Source organism: Colossoma macropomum, unplaced genomic scaffold (assembly GCF_904425465.1).
Source record: "Colossoma macropomum unplaced genomic scaffold, Colossoma_macropomum, whole genome shotgun sequence".
In the NCBI taxonomy this organism is placed as follows: Eukaryota; Metazoa; Chordata; class Actinopteri; order Characiformes; family Serrasalmidae; genus Colossoma; species Colossoma macropomum.
The window spans coordinates 822,501-840,103 of record NW_023495878.1 but is presented as its reverse complement, the minus strand read 5'-3'; the positions used below and the strand labels follow the sequence as shown (position 1 = coordinate 840,103).

General features: G+C 38.8%; 1 protein-coding gene across 1 annotated transcript in view; it reads right to left on the bottom strand.

Annotated features, from left to right (window-relative positions):
- The window catches only part of mkln1 (muskelin 1, intracellular mediator containing kelch motifs), a 41,218-nt gene that overhangs the window by 14,458 nt on the left and 9,157 nt on the right, over positions 1–17,603 (bottom strand). The window contains exons 3-12 of the mRNA XM_036563829.1: positions 15,402–15,544; positions 15,116–15,204; positions 13,228–13,337; positions 10,039–10,231; positions 8,584–8,661; positions 8,272–8,337; positions 5,324–5,436; positions 3,413–3,625; positions 2,118–2,339; positions 1,523–1,652 (exon numbers count right to left, since the gene is read on the bottom strand). Coding sequence (XP_036419722.1) covers positions 1,523–1,652; positions 2,118–2,339; positions 3,413–3,625; positions 5,324–5,436; positions 8,272–8,337; positions 8,584–8,661; positions 10,039–10,231; positions 13,228–13,337; positions 15,116–15,204; positions 15,402–15,544 — 1,357 coding nt within the window. The remainder of the gene's footprint in view (positions 1–1,522; positions 1,653–2,117; positions 2,340–3,412; positions 3,626–5,323; positions 5,437–8,271; positions 8,338–8,583; positions 8,662–10,038; positions 10,232–13,227; positions 13,338–15,115; positions 15,205–15,401; positions 15,545–17,603) is intronic.

Here is a 17,603-nt window from a genome sequence, read left to right as displayed (position 1 = left end):
AAAAAAGCTTACATAAAAACACTAATTCTACTAGCATACATGCTAAAAAAAATTTGAATTAGCTACATAGCTAAAATAAAATTCATGATTTGTCCCTATGAACACATTTACTGCTTTCTTTTATTTACATTTATTTCAATCCAACACACTCAATTAACATTTTGTTTGCTGAAACCTAAAATGATTGAAAAATCTAAAAATGATTGCAGTCAGCTTAAATAATTGCGATCATCTCAAATAATTGCAATTAAGTGAGTATGTAATAACTGTGACAGGCCTGAGCACATATGTTCTTGCAAGTAACAATCTGATACTGTGTGTTTAATTTATTTTCACTGAACAATGGGGATGCTAACTTTGTTTCTAATATGATTTCTGATAACTTCTATTAGAGACCTATGTCAAAAGCTTTGGATAATCTTTTACTCTGAGAAGTAGGTTTCCGTGATAAATCCTATTTTTATTGCTACCGCAGTAAGAGTTTCCATGCCAAACACATCATTAACAGCTGCAGAGCTTGACCGTTAAAATCAACGTGCAGGTATTTTCAGCCGATATATGCTGGTTGCAGATAAATCAATACTGCCATTTATAATAGCCAATAAATGAGTTTTAAAAAAAGAATCTAACATCTAACACAGATATCTGACTATTCTAACACAGTAATCTATTATTCACTTCTCAATAAGGAGCATCAGCATAGTTTTAAGTAACACGGCATGTTCAGATGCCACACGTAATCTGTTTATAGTATATCATGCAGTCCTACTCGAGACTCATTTCAGTTAGATCTTGGTCTACAAGTGCAACCATGCTAGCATATGCCAATAACAATTAAAATCTGAGTTAGCTATTTACTAAACAATGTCATTTCGCAACCTGAGTAAGCCAGCCTCGACCCTTCCCGACAGTCAGTTCACTTTTTCCTAGTAACTCACAGGCTGACGGTTGACCAAAGACACAGCAGCATGTTGATGTGAGTGACAGCATTAATGAGTAAATGTACCGTAAGTGGTGAGATCACATTCTTACCATGCCTCTACCATGTGGGTTACAGTACCCAGTGGTGACATCAGGCATGTCTGACTCCTGTCTATGTCTGGGAATGAGCTCATACTCATGCCCAAGATTCTTCTGCTGTCCTTTTAAGGAGAGCTTTCTGATAACTCTATCCTCCACGAGGCATCCTTTCTTTGTCTCTTCAAGATGACATCATGCCCATGCCCTTGAAATTTTATGACAAGCAATGATGTCAAACCTGCACTTCACGCAGAGCATAAACAACAATATCACATTTTAGGTTCTGCAGGGATTTTTACAAGATGCCAGAGCCCTCATCCAAAACAGAAACAGCAAGCACCATAATGCAGACCCATAGCGATGTTGCACTGATGCATTCAAATCAATAGAGCATTAATGCATTAAAACCCAGTATGACTTGACATCTGCTTTTACTATTACACCTAGGCACAATGAACAAAACGCAGCACACATGCCAACAGCCTTGGCACCACATTCCTACCCATGCCTGAGTCTTTCTTGGTGCCGTCCGAGATGATTTCTACATGATCGCCGTCCACGTCATAACTGAAGAAATCATTCAGGTATGTTTTGGATCTCTGGCCTCCAAACACATACAGGCAGCGATTCCTCTGAAAAATAAACACACAAACAATCCAGCATCAAAATCCAGCACATCAGTCAATCCCACTCCTGCTCTCATCTTCAAAGAATCTAAACAATCCTGGGATCCACACTGAAAAAATGCTGAATGTTTCATTTTTTGGTTTAAAATTACATAACACGGCTTTGAAATAAAAACAAGAAAACAATCCTTTCCACATATGCAACTTTTCCAGGCATCTTTATGGGCAACTTTAAAAGAAAATGAGGTCTGTATTTGCTTCCTGCCCCCCGGTCCCCATATTTCATATATAACTGCCACAAGATCCCTGAATACAAAGTCTTGAACACAGACACTGTCACCAACTGTTTTTAAAGGTTTTCTGTTATTTCTCACGTAAATTCTCATTAACTAGTAACAAAGCTATCAAAAAAAATTCCTCTTAGCAGCCAGAGGCCAGATCAGGGCTGCAGATACGGCTCAGTGGACTGACCGTGTGAAAGAGCATGCAGTGGCCGATGCGGGACTGGACATCTTCAGGGCCGGCGTTGCAGGAGTCGTCCCGAAGCAGGCTCCAGGTGCCCGTCTGGCAGTGGTAGGCATACAGGCCGCTGAACTGTGGCTCTGACGACCGTCCGTCGTCCACGCTGCCGTTGCATGTAAGAATGCGCCCACCAAACGTGTAGATCATATGCTTCTCTGAGTCCATGCACATCTGTGTGAGAGAGCGAGTTTTGAAAATATTGTCTGAGCATATGAATGGGTAGTAGGACTGAAAGAATAACCATTTATATATCTAAATCACAATTTAAAAGAGTGCAATTGTATGCCTTTGCAAGAACAGCAATTTTAATTAATAGTTTATATAGTCAATAACAGAAACAACACTGTAGTCATAAGGGTCATCTTGAAGTCTGTACTTTTGTCCAAAGTGTGCAATTTTTTTTTTTACCAAATTATCACCCTGCAATTAAAAAAATAAATAAAATAAAACCACACTTGAGAGCTAAAATTAAAACTCTCTTTTAGACTGGATTAATACTTTTAGTGGGACTAAAAGATTAGCTTTTTCGATGAACTGTTGTATCAAAATCATAATCTGAAGGAGTGCAATTTTCAAACTGAAAAAGCTGTAATTCTTATTATCAGCTTATATTATCAAGAACACTGATGTTTTGACCTTGTGAAAGATTTCACTTTATTTCAATATTGGGGAGAAAAATCACAAATAGATATCTTCCCCAAATCATTCAGCTGTAAACAATACTAAACAATTCTCCCCTTCATTAACTACATCCCCAATTGTGAATGATAACTCAAGACGCACTTGGTGTTTCTGATGTGTTTTTAGTTATGTACTGGAGCTACAAGGCTAATATCCCCACCAATTAGCACTGTACAAACTGCAGACTTAAATCATCATACAGCTGCATCAAACCACACTGAGTTGTTAAGTAATCTCAAATAGACTTGCTTCTGTGGTTTTTGACACTGTACGATACTGTTATCTATAAAAACTGACAAAAATATATTGCATTGTTAAAAAACAGTTTTAAGCATAATCTTGAATTTTGATATTTGTCCGTACTCCTGTCCAAACTGTGTAATTTTTTCACCAAATGATCATTTACTGCCACAAAAAAAAACAAACAAACAAAAAAAAAAACTGTGCTCTAGACCTGATTAGTATTACTAACGTAACTACCTTGTGATCAATGGCTTTGAAAGAGCCGAACAAAATGCAGAAAGAGACAAAAGATCTGCAGACGGTTAAAGAAGGCCGTGTACCTGGTGGTCAAATACGAGTTTAGGGCCACCATCTGCAGACGTGTCTTCACTAAGCAGGGTCCACGTGTTAGCATCGATGTCGTAGCGATAGAAGTCACTTTTCAGGGATTTGCTGTTTCTGACAGAGGAATCCAGATAACGGCCCAGCGTGTAGATCTGCCTCCTCTGAGAGTCAATACACATCTTATGGCAGGAACGCGCACTGGGGCCGTTCTGAAACAGACACAGGAACGCACAATATATCAAATCAAATCAAATCAAATTTATTTGTATAGCGCTTTTTACAACTGATGTTGTCACAAAGCAGCTTCACAGAAATCCATTAAAGACAAAGTTTTAACATGAAATGTAAATCCTCCAAGTGAGCAAGCCAGGGGCGACAGTGGCAAGGAAAAACTCCCTCAGAGCTGAGGAAGAAACCTTGGGAGGAACCAAGGTTCACATGGGGGGACCCATCCTCCTCTGGTCAAACTACCTACAAAATTATTATACTACTAATATTAATAGTAGTAGTAGTAGTAGTAATAGTAGTATAAGCGTGTCTTTACTGTCTGAAACTCTTACATCAACCATCAACAGCCAAAACACACAGATATTTACTGCATTTTTGTCTATTTTTAATTTTCTACATCATTTGAACCTGGCATCTGTCCTTTATATTATATAAAAAGTTCATGATTAATGCTCCAAATGCTCCAAAACTACTTAGAAAAACACCTCTTTACATTAGCATACATTAAAAGTTCATGTTTTTGCTTTCTTCTATAAAGTTACTATTTTGGAGATACATTTTTATGGACAGTGATATGCCCAATATCATTAATTTTTACTTTTCTAGAAGTGATGACCCTGATCATATGGCCAAGTGTGACGCAAACATCCAGGTTCATAGAAAATAAAACACACTAGAAACTCACTGGTCCTGCTGTAATTTTACCATTGTCCTAATAGGAGTGTTTTATCACTGAGGAGACACACAAAAATTTTATTAGATTTCCAGACAAAAACATTTTAATCCGAATAGGGCTAATGTCATATTTTTGTCCATGCTTTCGCCCTAACACAGGCTTATTTAGAATCCCTCAATGTCTTAACATGTGCAGTGAGACCTGAATTTATCTATTCATTGGGTTCACTGGATTCATGAGTTACCATTTCATTTTGTACTTCACTGTACTTCATGAACCAAACCAAAGACGCATTTTAGGTTGACCTAATATCTGAACTACAAATCTGTTTAAAGCCGGTTTAAAAGATTATTAAATCAAAACAATATTAAATCCAACACACTCTGTGCTAGAATTCTAGCTATCATACATGTCACACCTGCTACCTTAAAAATACAAGGGACCCTAAAAATTTATGCAATTACATTAATACAATTACAAATAAAAAAAAAACAATGTCTCCTTCAGAAAGCATGAGACATGAGGGATGGCGCATCTGACATTCCCTGAAGGCTGTGGAACTTGTTTACCCCAAAGTAACAAGCAAGCACAATATGTACCATTTATTTTTCCTCCTGTCACAGACAGTAATAAATCTTTATAGTGAAGAGTCCACTCCCTGACACTAGCTTAGGACTCCACTTTGCAACTCCTTGCACTCTGCTTGGGTTGGTACAGCATTATTGTGATGGTAGGGTCATGGGCTTAAGCATCACTATGGTCACGATGATCCTGTTTCACCTGACAGAATCTCAGGGGCAAATGATGCGATGCCGCAACACAAGCTGTTTTATTAGCCAAGTCACTGTGGAAGTTCCCATTCTTCTATTTTTGCATGGCCAGCATTAAAACTGTTTCACTGCTGTTGCTGAGGCATCACTGAAATTCCTCATGCTTCTTTTTTTATTTTTACCAAGTCACAATGGAAATTCCCATTCCATTATTTTTTCTTGTGCAGACTCACCTCTTTCTCTGTGTCTCTAGAGATACAGGCCCACTGGTTCTCCTGCACACTGTAGGCCCAAAAGTCTGCCAAGTCTTGCGTGCCATCCCAACCACCAAAAAGATATACTGTCTCTGAGCGAGACAGCGAAAAAGAGAGACAGAAAGACAAAAAAGGGAGAGAGAGAGAAAGAGAGAGAGAGATCGGACAGAGTTGAATAACAGTTATAGCCTGCGGTCACCCTACGTGAGAAGTTGTTTGGAACCAGATGCCTTGATTTGAACATTCTCAAGCACACAGCACTGCTTTATTCTCCTCTTTTAAAAAGCAAAAGACAGCAAATATTCTTGAAGTAAGGCATGTACTCAATCTATTACGTTATAGCAATAGCTGCCACTATAACAGTGAATGGCTGTGTTACATAATCGCACTGATTCACTACAGGTGAATACATAAACAACAAAGACAAGACAATAAAAAATGGAAAATGAAAACCGCACAATTTCTGTCAGATATGTCAATTATAACAAGCTAATTATGGTAAAGTTACTCTTTTCAAGTAGCAGCTCAGCACAGCGGTAGACAATCGGGACAGGCTGAGAGGCCTGGGTTACCATGGCAGCATTGCTATGGCGATAAGAACAGAGGGGCTGGAGCTACAGAACTCAGCTGCGGTGGGGTAACTCAAGGCCACTCTGACTAGAGGGGCTACACGAGGTCGCTGGAATCGATTACTGCTCTGAGAAGCTAAACCGCCGAACGACAGCCTGTCACACTCAGAAACGGAATAAAGACACAAATTCACATTACCGCGATACAACGCGCGTACACAAACTACTGCTCGTAGCAGCAGCACCCTGCAGCCGAAAACACATTCCAGTTCAAGTCCAATCACACAGGTTGAACTGCATACTGTTCTGTACTTTAACTCTTAAAAATAAAAGTGGCAAAAAGGTTTTTGGAGTGACGCCATTTTTAGTTCCGTAAAACGTTTCAGTGGATGACTCTAAAACAAAAAAAAAAAATTGTGAATGATGTGTGATGTGTGTGTGTGTGTGTGAGTGAAGAAAGTTTCAAGAGTCTATAAATAAAATGTGATGTTCAGTATTCCACTGTTGGATGTCACAATCCAACAATTACAAAATAAATTACAATCAAAATAAAGTCTTACTAAGCAAACAGCTAAAAACAAACTACAACAGCACCATTCAGCTTAATAAAAATGTGTCTATATACATTTCTTCGGATATATTTAAAACACTCCTCATAGTGATGCAGTGCCGTGACAGTAGTCATTACTGCTTCATTTGTTTGAGAGTGAGAATAATTAGAGAATCACGTTTAAAGCATTTTTACAGGCTATACACAGTTCAAGCAAGTACTGGGCAATATATCATCTATACTAGTGCACTGTGATATTGACATACTATATGATATCACTTAGTTTTAGTGATGTTTTTAGCAATATATTCATTAGTATATTGCATTATTATTAGATGTTTATTTTTTGCATCAGGCATAACATTATGACCACCTCCTTGTTTCTATGCTCATTGTCCATTTTATCAGCTCCACTTACTATATAGGTGCACTTTGTAGTTCTACAATTACAGACTGTAGTCCATCTGTTTCTCTGCATACTTTGTTAGCCCCCTTTTACCCTGTTCTTCAGTGGTCAGGACCCCCATGGACCCTCACAGAGCAGGTGTTATTCGGGTGGTGGATCATTCTCAGCACTGCAGTAACACTGACGTGGTGGTGGTGTGTTAGTGTGTGTTGTGCTGGTACGAGTGGATCAGACACAGCAGTGCTGCTGGAGTTTTTAAATATTTTAAAATAATAAATAACAATTAATTCTAAATTATAAATAACTGAAGGAAATTTGCTTTTTGTCTGCTTAAAGTACTATATACTGTGTGAGGATGTGCAGTTTTAAAAGAAGAAAAGAACAACATATTCCAATCAAAACACACCAGGTAGGGTTGGTAAAACACTCTTAGTATAGAGCACACCTGCACACAGGAAGCCTGGGTTCATTAACCTTATTAATGCTAAATATCAATGTAGATGTAGCGAAGATCAGTTCTTTGCGCATCCATAGCAAGTTTATCCAACGGCTGCATATAGTCAATGAAGGAACCTGAGCAGTTAGCTTGTCATTCCATGATGTTTACCATCAATATACAGCCACAATGCAGACAGTACTGTGACTCACAGTGAGGAAGCTAGTCACAATGCTCTCAGTCTGAGAACTAGCAGCGCTGTGTTTTCCCTTTCATTTGGCTTGTAAATTCACCTTCTCCAGTGTTTGAATGTCAAGACATCTTCCACAAAATTTGCAACCCTCTAGTTCCAAACGTCACTGCTTCGTTAACCGAGATTCATAATTTACTTCATCTTTTACAGCTCTATCAGCTAGTTTGGTGCACACGCAACAGTCTCTGGTCTTGTGGTGTTTTGGCAAGGTAGATTAATCAATGTGACTAGATGACAAACCATCTAAGGGAAAGTGTTTAGGATTCCAGGATTTTTACAGCACTTACAAGGCCTGGAAAACCATATTTATATATTCCATGACTTTTCCAGGATTTTCACCATACCAACCCTGGATAAAATAGTGTTTGAGCATGTTTGTTTTCTATAATCGTTTTGACAAATGTTTAAGTTATGTGCTCCTCACAAGGGACAGCTAGGTTCAAGCCCAGCACAGGGAAGCACTTGTTGGGCTTCCGCATTGTCCCACCAATCTAATTACGTTGTTCTGGCACTGTGTGGTAATTTTATCCGTCATTGCAGCTCTTAACGGCGCATTTATCACAGAAACTCTTATCATGATAATGGTAAATTACAATATCATGCAGCCTGCAAAATACAATTTAAAAGTTTTTCATAAAACCATAAATTTAAAAATAAGTATTTTTGACTATTGCTGTTATGTGCTCTACAACTTGTGTGTTTAGGCATCTTACCTGTTTGTACATCTATCACCATCTGATGACCGCCTCTCATGCCAGGCCTACTGTCGTCCCCATCACCTAGCCAAAAACAGGAGAAGAGGATGAGGACGTTGAAAAGGGAAAAGCCACAAATGGAAAAAAGTAAGTGCAAGAGAAACAAGAAAAAGTAGCAGAAGAGGAGGACATGAGGAGAGAACGAGAGAATATCAAAACAGCCTTTTATCTTCCAGGCATACAAGTCATTTAATACCACAGCCATGCACTCCCCACTGTCTGGGAGACAGCAGCGGCTGCCTGTATGAGTGCTGTTAGCACACACTCTACCTTTGGTGCATTTGGGGATGATCTGACTCCAGCGTGGTTTATACTCCTGTTGGCTGATGTACTGATTAAACAAGCCATCTGCAAAATGACAGAAGAAACAAGAGAAGGGGAGTCAAAAGGGAGGAGAGAGGTGGGGGCAAGATGTGCAAGAGCCAGCTAAGCTTTTAACATGTGCTACAAGTTCTTACAAAAACTGCAGACAGCCAACACTGTTAAACTTTAAACAAACATTTTAGGACCTATTGCCTGACAAAGAACTTCCGGAGTGATAATGGATAATTAACTGAAATCCTTTTTTTGAGGACTGCTGCATTTTTTTGCATTTAAATCAGGTTTAAACTACAAAATAAAAACAGGTTAAATACCGAAATCAACCTTTGGATATTTGTTTCATTTTATTAGGGAAAGACAGAGAAAATATACAGAAAAACAGTTCAGTGAACAGCAGATTTTAACTGTACAATGTGTCAAGTTCTCTCATACTTATGTATATTATATTGCACTTCGCTACTATGAAACTAGTGCCTGAACATGGACATATTGCCAAGGACACGTTGTTCAGGATGTGGCTGAGACAGCGAGGCAAACAAACTAACATGTTTTGCACATCATCCACCTATAAGAAGACGAGTGCTCGTAAGCATCCAATGTTGTACCAGTTAGCACTGTTAACTCATTATCTCATCTGAAGAGGCAGATTATGTTATTTCTCCAACATTAAAAACCTACTGATTTCTCAGCTATTTTTTAATAATAAAACACAACTTCAAATGTATACCTCTGTGTGCTGCAACATTTTTGTGTAACAGAAGCGCTGTCACCTAAAAAGTAAGCCTACAGCTTTATGTTAATTTCAGCCAAACAAATTTTTTCCCGTTTTGTCTGTTTTTGCAGTTAATTACATTTACAAAGGCATGTCACAGCTAAATCAGACACTGCCATTGTTATAATACTTAATGTAAATATTCTACATTATTTAGCAGATAAACAATAGGCCAAGGTAACATTGGGATTCTCTGACTCTTAGTGTGGTATTATGGCCTCAAAAAGGAATCGAAGGCTGTGGTGCTGTTAAATATTATATGTTTAATGTTACGCAAATGACTGTTTTTAATTCTCTTTGCCTGTATTTAACCACTCCCTTAGTACAAACATTCTAATGATGATTAGGTCAAACATATACAATTATAGATTATATAGATAATCTATTATAGATTATACAAACAATGTCGCTATAACTAACATAACAAACATAACATAATGTAACTAATTACATACAGACATACATACTTTGAAAACCACTTGGAAAGATTATAATACATTTTCAGAGAATGCTAGGGTTCATGCAAATGAAATGAATAATTAGATTTTCTGGACCTTAAATAATACCTGCACACACTGAAATCTTTTGATAAAAACTGAATATTATAAGTCGTGCAGTATCAAATGAGGTACCTCTAACAGCTTTGTCAATGAGCTCCTCACAGGCGTCAAAGTCTCCCCGGAGGACCAGGCGCTCATGGAGGTGAGTGAGCATGGGGTGCTCCAGAGCAATGCGCGTCTTCTTCTGCAGAGACTCGAAGGCCTCGGTGTAGTTGTGCTGCCGGAAGTGCTTCAGGCACAGGCGGATGGCCTCCTGTTCACGGTACTGCTCAGATAATAGAAAGCTTCTGTTACTAGAACATCGCTTAAATCTACAAACAATGCTGTGAGACAGACCTCTACTCAGAGAAAGCCAGCCTCATGAAGGTTTAACTTTGAAAATGTTTCATTTTTTGCTTCATTTATGCTTAGAAAACTGACCATTAGAGAGAAAGCAAGCAGTAGAAACCTAGAAAGCTGACCAATAAAGTTTGTGTAAAGAAACAGTTGTGACTCATCTGAGTAGCTCACAACACCTTTTATCATTCACTACCAGAGTCACAAGTACATTGGTCACTCATTTTCCATAAACCTTAATACAAGTAATTGGATTTTATAGCATATCAGTTTCAATCCTTGTAAAAGACAGACTATACAATGCTCCCACGCATTCACTATAGGGCATGAGCTTCAAACTTAAATGATTCAATTAGTCTAACAGATGTTCTGGGAGAGTTTGTTTCAGGCAGAACAGATGTCCTCTTTTGCAGCTTGCTTGTTAAATACTGGAGAACTTTAAAACCCTGCAGTACTGCTTATTTGTTTGCTTGCTGTGCTTGGAAATACTGTTGATTGTTTTCAGATTTTCTTTTTTATAATTTATCTATGACTGAACAGCTTCCACTGCAGTGCCCAAAGTGCACACAAACAGGCAATTTGGTGAACAGGTGCAACACCCAATTACCCTATTACTCAGGGAAAAGTCACAACTGCTCATGAGAGGTGTTGTGGAGCACTTTTGCATTTTCAGCTCTAAATTCTCCAGCTCAAGGGTGTGGCTCTTATACATCGTACTGATGTTGGGGGAGCCAAAGGGGGCAAGACAGTGTGAAAAGAACTATCAAACTCTCCCAGTTTGACAGGGAATAAGGTACATTACTCCTATTACACGTCAGCTAGGGATGCGGGAAAAATTGATTCTTAGATGCATCGCGATGCAGACGTGAACGATTCTGAATCGATTCACAAGTGTCAAAAATCGATTTTCTAAATATTTTATTTATAACGTAATGTTGACGGAACGCAAAGGGCGGAACTTGGAAGTGGGTAAGTGCAGCGTCCGGACAGTCTGTGGCGGCACATAACAAAAACACAACTAGATGAGTGAGAAATCCAACCAGCTCCCTCTGCATTAAAAACCAGGTTAGGTCAGGAGTCACAACCCAAATGTTAAGAAGAGACATTTTGTCCTTTCAACAAAAATCAAACCAGCTTGGGAGCTGCAACATTTAATGTCCAGTATGTGATAATGTACTAGTTTAGGCTAAAAAATATAAACGAAAACGCGCACTTACTCTGCTCTGCTTTAAGCTTTAGCTATAGCCGCTTTCCTCCCATCTCCGCCAGAAACCTTTTCCTCAAAACTAGAGCAGTTTCTTGTAAAATGTCTTTCAGCTTTCGGCTGTTTTACGAGGCTGAAGTCGCTTCTCATTCTCCAGCTTCTTGCTGAACTTTACTGTTCCATCTTAAATTCTGACTGAGGCGCCGAATGTAAATGCAGCACCATTTAAGGTGGAACGGGAGAGTTAGAAAGAGAAGCGACTTCATCTTTTCCTTTTTCATTCGCTACTAGCCAGGCGAAACCTCGTTGCTATGTGATCTGCAGTCTGCACGCGAGTTCACGCACCCCCTCCCTATCACGAGACCAAAACCGAAGTTAGAAAATCACTGAAGAAAACGGGTAGGACGGCTATAACGTGCTGTGTGGACATCCATTACCACTGGATCTTATTTCAACATAACAGCGCATTTTATCACAGCTATGCAGCATGAGTGGCAGCAGCGTCTCCAAACAAAAGCAGTGAATGAGAGCCTTCTAGTTCACTTGCCACATCACTTCCATTTGTTTTATTAATAAAAGATATTGGACCTAAATGCATTATGGATCATTACAAATACTTTTCTTTAAAACTACCAAGTCCTCAGACAGCAACAAAACAGAAATCAGGTATATATAAAAAAAAGATGCATAGAGATGCATCGATAATCGTTTTATAATCGCATCGCAGCCCTCTGAATCGTAATCGAATCGTGAGATGCCTAGAGATCCCCACCCCTAACATCAGCATACGTATTTTGGTGGACTCTCATCAGCCAGGAATGTCTCAAACTCATGAACACCCAGGCTGATATTCACACAACTTGCGCTACTCACTGTTGTCCATATCTCCCTGCTTCAAAAAGATCATAAACTAACTAACAAGGATCGTACTCGGGATGGGAGTTTGGGCATTTCAGTAAAATTTGATATTCTAAGACATTATTCAAAACATTCAAAAAATCTAACTCATTCCTAGATTATGCATAAATGCTGTATCAGTTTGACTTGCTGTGCAAAAGCAGAGTCACAATTATCAGTACAGCCATCACTGGATCGAAACATGTATCCCTGTGAGTTTATCCACAATATTTTGCTGTACTGATATTTTGAACGCAGCCTTAGAGCCAGTACACACACACTGAAGGAAACTACAACTCGTGCTGGTTTGTTTCTAGTTTGACATCATTTGTTGGAAAGACATTTACTTAAGGCTGGGGAATAGTTTAATACTTGCAGGTGTTTTGTATTTCAGTGTAAACAAGTAACAATCCACCACAGCAACAAACACACAGGCAGTAATCAGATTAAGGACTCTTTCGACAAATAAGGTCGTTAGATAAACAATTACTGTGAAGTGGTCAGTGGAAAAAGCATTAGACGGGAAGAAACTGTCAAACATCTTCAGTGATTGAACATAATGAAATTAAAAGAAACGGGTGGTGAAATGTCACGCCGAGAAGCTGGGGACCATTTGATAATCATTTGAGGAGGAACTTAATTCAGATCACAGCACTATAGTAACAATGTTACACTGACAAGAATATTGGAATTCTGCCATTTAAAGTATGTAAGGGGTGCCAGCCCAACCATCTGGCACTCACCCATCTCATGCAAACATTAGCAAGTACAGCACCATCTGTTCCTTTCTGAAGTGTCAGTACTGGTACAACAGAAGAACTCACCTTGCTGTACCAGTTAAGGCAGGGTTGGACTACATCTGGGTCTTCTATTCCATGCAGCTCAATGTACCAGATACTGAAGTTAAAACTGGGGCCCCACGACATCAGAGGCACTGAATCAAACAACACAGTACATTAGAACAGGGGTTCTCAACCTTTTCCACTCCAAGGCTCATCTGTTTATAACCATAAAGCATAGAGGCCCACAGAACCACTAAAATCAACTTTTTTTTTATTGTTTTTTTTTCTTCCACAGGAGAGGAAGAAGTTTTTTTTGAAGGTTTTAGCGCCTCATTTGAAATAAGCACTCAGTGGGCTTTTGGATTAGCGTCGTCACAGTCAACAACAATGGTGAACCTTGCTTGAAATCTGCTTCTTTGTCATAGGTTGATCAGTTTGAGTTTAACTATGCAGGTCGCTGAAGCTCAGCCAAAAATCAAACGCAGATATAATTTTCAGGTCTGTCTGTCATTTTTATCAGCTGTAGCTCGAGCTGCAGGAATGATATAAGTGCAACGAGAGTCTGTAAAGACTCAGATGTTAAAACAGACATATTATACTGACAGTATACAGTGCTGACATGCTGCTGGAAGAAGAGGAAAGCTGGCTCTATTGACGAATTCTCTCATTTGATTATAAAATGCGTTCACGCCAGCACTGAACTGAACAGGGTCTGGTTGGAAGCGGCCCAAGACCCACAGGCTTTACTGGACCAGTTCAGCTGTTTTGTGCAGACCTCACATAATGTCGAAACAAAGCGAACTAAAGAAAAAAGTTTGATAGGTCCGCACCAAACAAGATAGCGCCCCGAGGAACCTCTCCATCTCTGACTTGCTGTCTGCACTGCTCCCCGCGGCTGCATAGTCTCAAACTGATGACGTTTAATTAGCCTGCGGCTGCCATGTTTTCATTTACACGTCTCTACTGTCCCACTGCCAGCTACTGCCTCCCCCTGAGCACAGGCCCACGGACCACTAGAGGGTGCTTCACAGCCCGCTGGTGGTCCACGGACCATCCACAGGTTGAGAAACCCTGCATAATGAAGACATGCAGGTAATCACCAGCTGGCGTTGCAAGACAGCGGCACTTCCTAATTACCTGCTTAAAGGACATGTAACTCTGTAAATTTTCTATTAGAAATTTAGATTAAAAGGCAAAGTCTTTTACATGGAATGTTCTTCAAAAATATTTGCACTGACAAGGTCTGTGTGGATAGTCTTTTTATCACTAAGGGAAACTGACAGTTGTAAATATTCCTTATATTCCTTAATGCCCAACAAAAGAAATAAGTAATGTTCACAACGAGTAAAACCAATTTACATGAAATGTTCACAACTAGTAAAACCAATTTATAAGTAAAAACACTGCTGTCAGATCAAAACCTGTGTCCAAAATGTTAACTTTACAGGAGTGATAACACTGATAACTTTGAAGGGAAGTTAATCGAACTAGATATTTTCCAAGCAAATTTGAAGCATTTCTTATGGTCTGTTCATCATGAAATTTTGGCGTACTGTAATAGTCAACTAACTGGCATTTTCAAATTCTGTAAAATAAAACAGTATAAAACAACAAAAATGGAGATACGTGGTTTTGTCCCGACAGCAGCAATATCTACATATGTGTGTATATGTACACACAGACACTTTTATTTCTAAAAACATAGTGGGTGTACTCAAGACTTCCAGTATTAAGAGATAAGCTTTCAGGCGAACCGTCCCCTCACAGACTTGCTATGTCTCATTAATCTTTCCACTAAATTTAGCACTTCTCAGTTTCCCTCTGCCTCATCCTTATTATTCCCCTAAAAATCATGACATGAATGCAAGTCACCATGACTGAGTCACCCGGGTGAGCTCACCCTCCTGTATCAGTCTGGTGGATCACTCACCTATTTTAATGTATCTGCAAGGGAACATCTGCTCATCAATCTTGTGCTTTAGCGTGAATGTCTCCTTGTTAAAGTCATTCTTAAGGCCACTATGACAAAAGAGGAAAGACCCCATGAAACCACAGACAATTATACAAAAATACAGTTCAAAAGACATGCAGGAGTCAATAAAACAATCACATACAAACATACAATCACATATTATCACAATTTCTTATGACTGAACGCAAGTCATCCAACGGCTATATTCTAAATTACTCAACGTTTGTTGGTCACCTCCACTCACCTGGACAAGAGTTCAGTCATGTTTTCCTCACTCATGCCTCCAAACACCTTAAACTTCTTCAGGTTGCACACGTGTGTTTTCTCATACTTCCCATAGGTGATACTTAGTACAATAGCTGGTCTCTCCAGTTTTAAAATCAAGTACTGTAAGAAGCAAAAAAGACAATATTAGCAAAGATTATAGATATTAACAATCAATCTGCCCATTAAGGTATGCAACATTGAACGCTCCTCAGTCTAAATCTACACTCTTTCCAAAGAGAGTACTTTTTAACATTTAACTTTATAACAGTAGAAACTTTTTGGTGCTATATAGAATAACGTTTTAAAAGGTTCTTTAAAGTACCATATACAACACGTTCTCCATCACAGAGAAGAACTATTTAACCATGCAACAAAAGTAAGTTAAGCATTTAATATGCATGTACAATCGTTGCCTTTCCAAACAAATCTTTGAAGTTCCCTGTTTTTCTTACATCTGTACCATCTTATGCTGCATTTACACCAACGTGGATCCCATTCAATTTCTAAAAGAACAATCAGTTCCATCACAAGTAGCTGAACGATACATGACTGGACCGCCATATCAATTTGGGGAGTATGATGCTTCAAAAAAAGTTAAAGACAGCTACGCTTTATGCCAGTGAGTCCAACCAAAGTGATGCACCTACCCAATGAGAAAGCAGGTGGTGTTTGTGTGATAGGTAATAGTGTCTACAACTGAATGTATGAAACATTGATTGAAAGAACATGGAAAAATAGCAACAAAGAACTACATAAAACTGAATTATTATCCTTCAATTTCAATAATTTCAACAGGATTTAACAGGGAACAGGGTATGTTTATGTGCATTGTTGTGATAGATTAATATGAATGCACCATATAAAGTAGAGCACCGCTGATGGAATAAATGGCAAGATTTCACTTTCATTTTAGAAGCGTATGAAGTAAAACACCTGATATACACCCTGTTGAAAGCACAGGAACGCAGATAAAATTTGATGCTGCAGTACTACAAATATTTATGAATGAGAAACTTTCACCCGATAAGAAAAACACTACTTCAGCTAGACTGAAAAAAGACAAAACAACAGGAGTGGTGGTTCTCATCAGTGACACTGGGGGTTCCCATTTTAATACTATATTTTTGGTTTGCTATACCTCCACAATCAAGCTTAGCTAACCCATGTGCCTTTACTGATGTGTAGGGGCTGGCTACCATTCACGCCATGATGTACACAGAAGCACATCAGCCTTTGTTAAAACAACAAATGTGAACATACTATTGAGATGGAATAAAAACAAATAATCCTCCTTTGCAGTAAAATAAAGCTCTGCTGATCATTCTAACACAGTTTCACAAGAAACTGTCTTAATAGCTGGAGTTAATATATAACTGCTAATTCACCATTTAACCCTGAAGGTTGGAGTGCAAACTGCGGTCTAGCTCGATTCAGAGATGAATGGACTTATTTGCGTTTATTCAGCTGGTTTCCTGATACATTTAATCTGCAACGATAAACTGTCAAACACTAAAACGGAACGGGATAATTCGAACAACAAGCTGACAAATGAGAAGCTGACTTCAGCCTTGTAAAAATCGAACGTTCAGAGACATTTGACAAGAAGCTGTTTCACTTTTGCGGAAAACGTTCCTGCTGGAGATGTGAGAAAAGCAGCTATAGCTGAGCTAAAGCTTAAAGCAGAGCAAAGTAAGTCTGGATTTTCGTTCATATTACATTAGATTTTTTATCTTACACTGGTACATTAGCACATATTGAAATGTAAAAACAGTGAAGATGGTAAAATGGACATAATATGTGGCTCCCAAGGTGGTTTGATATTTGTAGAAAGGACAAAATGGCTCTTCTTAACGTTTGGGTTGCCGAATCCTGCTCTAAGGTAATGTAAATTCAGGCTTTATTACAAGGAAACGCCAATCAATGTCTCTTCAGGGTGAATCAACTAACTGTTACACATTCCGGTGACACTTTATTTTGAGTGGTCCTTTTCAAATTAAACAAACACTCAACGGACTCTCAGTAACGTCAAAAACATATGAAGGTTAGAATTAGGTTTTGTGTTGAGGTTAAGGTTAGGGTTAGGATTAGGGCCAGGGTTAGGGTTAGGTTTTGGGTAAGTTTAGGTTTTGTGTAATGGATGTAACATATTAACAATACACATACTTAATGTAAGTAATGT